Here is a 5,206-nt window from a genome sequence, read left to right as displayed (position 1 = left end):
CAGCACAGCTAGCATGTAGCATTTTACAGAAAATGTTTTATTTTTGTCTTTTTTGTCCCCGGATCTTCATAGGGATAAAACTTATAACCTTGCTTTTATGTTTATCTTTGACAAACTTTTCCACAAAGTCAGATTCTGAACAGATCATTTTCCAGAATGTAAAAGTATTTTAACTGCAGAATATGTTTCACTGTAAACCATCAGTTAGAATGTTAGAACAAATACTTTTCATTTACAGGTGGATGCATTTGAAATTAGGCTTCCTCTCATTTTTTCATCTTGACGAGTAGAATGGGATTTAATGGCATTAAAATAAAATCACTGAGTGTGAATCAAACATCATGAAACTTCTGGATGTTTCTTGAGGTTTCATGTAAAAGTAAAATCAAATGTAAGCAAGAAACAAAAACACCAGTTTATTTAATATCAGAACTTTCTGTACATCTGCTGACCTGGATTATTCAGAAACACTCTCCTCCAATTCCTCCTGGTTCTGATGATGCAGCTGTAGATCAGACCTGGATCTTCATCTGGAACTGTCAGAGAGCTGCTGATGTCATAAAGCTTCTCCTCAGTCTGATGGACTGTGGTTCTGTTCTGCAGAGTCATGTTGGATGGAGGGCTAGTGGACCAGGTGAGTTCAGGTTGAGGGTAGATCCCCTCTGAGCTGCAGGTGATCCCGTTTCCATGCTGATGGATTCTGACTGGAGAGACTGGAGCTGCAAAAAAAAAGACAAATTTCACATAGGAAACATCCCACAACAACAAAAAATAAAAAGTATCAAAAGCTTATTTGAATTCAATGATTTAAATGAATGTGTCCTACCTTCTACTGTAAGGTCAACAGAATGTCTATAATAGATGCCAGTTGTAAAAACTTTACACCAATATGTTCCCTCATCATCAACCTTCACTCCTCTCAGAAGCAGATCGCCGTTTCCTCTGGAGATCTGATCCTCAGACAGTGATGCTCTGGATCTGAAGCTCTCAGAGTATCTGGAGCCACTCTGGTTATACGTTACAATCTGAGATTTTGGTATTTCACGTTCCCATGTCATATCGGTAACCCGGTTCCTGAACCGACATGGTAAAATGCAGCTTTCATTGAGGAAACAGGAAACTTTGGTACGAGACTCTGCAATAAGAAAACCAGGTGAAAGTTCAGTTGAATGGTGTTGAGGAGGAAACCCAGATCCTCTGAAGGATCATAGAAAAACCTGCCTGGAATAGGTTCTCAGCAAATCGTCTCCATGATCCAGATGATGTTCACTGAACCAAAAGTTCTGGTTCTGATAGGAAAATGAGGATCACCGACTGGGCAGGATCGAGCGCTGCTGAGAGGACCATCCATCCATCCATCCATCCATCCATCCATCCATCCATCCATCCATCCATCCATCCATCCATCCATCCATCCATCCATCCATCCATCCTCCCTCCCTCCCTCCCTCCCTCCCTCCATCCAACACCCTTGTCCCTAGTGGGGTCAGGAGGTGCTGGTGCCTCTCCAGCTAACGTTCCGGTTCAAAGGCGGGGTCAAGGCGGGGTCATGGCGGGGTCACCCTGGACAGGTCGCCAGTCTGTCGCAGGCCGAGAGGACGGTTCCCCCTTTTTTAGCAAAGACTCTGTTTCCATCTCTTCCAAAGACTTTTGCTGCATTTACATTTGCCCACTACATTTTTACTGCTAGTTTAACTAGGTGGTTGCTGCTGTTTTCAATATTTGCCCACTTATTAGCCACAATCGCTAATGTAAAACGAGTCATTTGAGAAAAAGAAACTAGTTTGTTTACATTTTGCTGAAAAGTAGATTGTAAAAATACTTTATAATCTTCCCAACAATAACAGAAACATTTTCTTGACATTTCAACAATGACACTTATGACTGAGCAGCTTTCTGTTTGCTCCTGCTGGTTTTTTGATCATTTATCTGTAGTGATGAGATCCAAGCCTTGGAGTTTGTCATGGCCACAGCTGGTGACCCGACACACAAATACTTTTTCACTGGGTGTTAATTTGTATATCCCACCCACTGCAGCACAAATATGTAGGTTTTGTTAATATTTTCATTTAACATTAATCTGTGTTTGTAATCTTATTGTATCTTGCAAACGTTTAAGCATGGTGGCATAAAGGTCCATAGCACTAGAGGATGGTGAGCTGAAATGACGAGCCACTTCCCACAGATCTGTTTCCTGCAGATGCCCAACTGACTAATGGAAGAATTAGCTACAGAAGTAACCAAGTGAAAGGAAACAGATAGGTAGATAGGATAGTGAAAGGTAAATGGATAAAGGGATAAATAAAAATAGAGAAATGAAAAAGAGAAATTGAGGAATTGATAATATGAAAAAATAAATAAATGAATAATTGGGTTAATGAAAAAGCTAAATTAAAAAATGGTTAAATGAAAAATAGATAAATGAAAAATGGGTAAATCAAAAATAGATAAATAAAAATGGGAAATTGAAAAATTGATAATATGAAAAATAAAATAATTGGTTTAATGAAAAGCTAAATTATTTAACTTTTTTTTATTTATTTCACTCATTTTCTTCATTTTTTAAATTTATTTCACCCATTTATTTATTTATTTATTTAATTTTGGCTGAAATGGCTCTCCATACAAATCGGCGAGCATATTACTTTATTCAGTACTCTGCAGAGTTAAATGAACTTTTGTTGGTTATTACAGGACACACTTCCTGCTAAAGAGCCCCCTGGTGGTTGAAGAAAAATCCACACATAAACCGGAAAATACAATATATGAGAAAAAATCTTAATGCTCTCTGGTATTGTTCAGGGGGCTGGACCAAATATGGAGGCAGGCAGGATCTGGCCCGCGGGCCGTAGTTTGGGGACCCCTGCTGTATACCATTGGTTGTAATGTTAGGAAAAATACTTTAATTTTACTTGTATATTACAAGTGACTTTTAAACGAGGCTTCCTCTCATATTTTAATCTTGATGGGTTAAATGGGAGTTAGAAGAATGGCATTAAAATAAAATCACTCTAAATTTGATCAACAGAATGAAACAGAAGTATCAGTTAATTAAATGAAATCAGAACTTTTTGTACATCTGCTGACCTGCTCTAGTTAAAGTTGCTCCCCACCAGATCCTCTTGGTTCTGATACTGCAGCTGTAGATCCGATCTGGACCGTCTGGAACCGTCAGAGAGCTGCTGATGTCATAAAGCTTCTCCTCAGTCTGATGGACTGTGGTTCTGCTCTGCAGAGTCGTGTTGGATGGAGGCTCAGTGGACCAGGTGAGTTCAGGCTCAGGGTAGATCCCCTCTGAGCTGCAGGTGATCCTGTTTCCATCCTGATGGATTCTGACTGACGAGACTGGAGCTGTAAACAATATGAGAAAATGAAGAATTGTTAGCAGAAGAAATATTCTACAACCACAAAGTAAAAACTCTCAAAATATGATTTGAATAAAATGTTTTCAAATGAAGGTGTCCTACCTTCTACTGTAAGGTAAACAAAATTATAATACTTCAAGCCTTATAACGTTCCAGTACACAAATATGTTCCGTCATCATCAACCTTCACTCCTCTCAGCAGCAGTGAGAAATTTCCTCTGGAGATCTGATCCTCAAACAGTGACGCTCTGGATCTGAAGCTCTCAGAGTATCTGGAGCCACGATGGTCATGTGATACAATCACAACTGATAGTTTAAATAGTTTCCATTCAATGTTGGTCATCCTGTTCCTGAACCGACATGGTATAATGCAGTTCTCATTGAGGACACAGGAAACGTCCGTTCCAAAGACTGCAATAAGAAATGAAATCAGTTGAAAGTTCAGTTGAATGGTGTTGAGGAGGAAACCCAGATCCTCTGAAGGATCATAGAAAAACCTGCCTGGAAACAAGTTCTCAGCAAATAGTCTCCATGATCCAGATGATGTTCACTGAACCAAAAGTTCTGGTCCTGATAGGAAAACAGGAAGGAATCGCTCTGATGTGGAAGGAGAATCACTAAAAAGAATCTAGTTTATTTATGTTTCTTGTTTGTAGCATTTCCAATGATTAATGAAAACATAATTATTGACATTCCAGCAGTAAAACTCTTATAATTATGACTGATCAGCTTCCTGTTTGCTCCTGCTGGTATTTTGATTATTTATCTTTATGAAATCCAAACCTTGGAGACTCTTTGCCATCACCCTAATCTTTATCTTCATTTCTCACCTTCAAGTCTGGACTATTGCTGCTCTGCTTTAAAATATAAATATTACGGTGAGATAGAAAAACCTTGTTTGTTTAAATAAAATATTAGTTTTAACCTCAATCTCCTATTAGTAATTTTGGATTATCTGTAAAAGCATCAAATAAAAAAGTCAAAATTTCATGAACAATGCAAAAGAAAAAAAAAAGAAAAATAATATCTTTACCAACATAGATGTGTTTTAGTTTTCTAAATCTTCTCACAAACAAAATCTGAATTTTATTATTCGTGAGACATTTTGTTGAGTAAATTATCACAAAATATGAGACCAGAGATCACAGGGTTATTACTCTAACTTTTAATCATGTTTCAAAATCTCTTAATATTTTCACTTAATTTCCTGTTTCATTCTCACTTTGAAAGCAGTAATCTACCGTTAACATCTGAAAATAATAAAATAAAAGCAGCAATAATTGTTTTTTACTCACCTTCTTCATCAGCATCAACCCACACAAAAGGTAAAAGTACTAAAAACCAGAAGCTTGTGATTCTGATCATTTTCCTCCTAATTATCACCTATTTACTGCAAAACTGAGAAGAAACAAATTATTAACTGTTAAAACGCTCAACGACAACTAGATCCTGCTCCTCAGTTTTATTAGGAATTTAAATTATTCCTAGAAAATGTTGTTAATCCAGAATAACTCTGGTGAAGTGTAGCTTCATTTATCTAAGAGTGTCTTCTGGTTGTAAGGAGGAAGTTTGTTCTGCTAAATGTTCTGATCAAATTTATGATAAAACCACCGGAGGAGGAAGAAATAGTTTTAGATTAGTTAGAGATGATGATGAGTTTTCAGATGTCAGATTATTTCAGTAAATATTAATAAGTAATCTGCATTATTTATCCTTCTGCATTGACTGAATCCACAGTTATATAGATAATCATTCTCAGTTCATCTACAAATTAAGAGTTAATACTTTTTTGCAACTTTTTTTTCTTTTTCGCTTTTGAAAATAAAACCTCAGGAACATCA

General features: G+C 37.1%; 1 protein-coding gene across 1 annotated transcript in view; it reads right to left on the bottom strand.

The window, feature by feature from the left end:
* The window catches only part of LOC106940584 (CD276 antigen-like), a gene marked incomplete at its 3' end in the record, with an annotated part of 11,449 nt that extends 6,524 nt beyond the window's left edge, over positions 1-4,925 (bottom strand). Inside the window, exons 1-3 of the mRNA XM_015023364.1 lie at positions 4,661-4,925; positions 3,700-3,776; positions 827-1,058 (exon numbers count right to left, since the gene is read on the bottom strand). Of these exons, the coding sequence (XP_014878850.1) occupies positions 827-1,058; positions 3,700-3,776; positions 4,661-4,730 (379 nt within the window). The remainder of the gene's footprint in view (positions 1-826; positions 1,059-3,699; positions 3,777-4,660) is intronic.
* Between the last annotated feature and the right edge of the window lie 281 nt (positions 4,926-5,206).

The sequence above is a fragment of the Poecilia latipinna genome, unplaced genomic scaffold (assembly GCF_001443285.1).
Source record: "Poecilia latipinna isolate Pla-1442-1.1 unplaced genomic scaffold, P_latipinna-1.0 Scaffold3287, whole genome shotgun sequence".
Classification (NCBI taxonomy): domain Eukaryota; kingdom Metazoa; phylum Chordata; class Actinopteri; order Cyprinodontiformes; family Poeciliidae; genus Poecilia; species Poecilia latipinna.
Note: the sequence above shows the minus strand (reverse complement) of the source record. Positions and strands in the feature narration are given on the sequence as shown.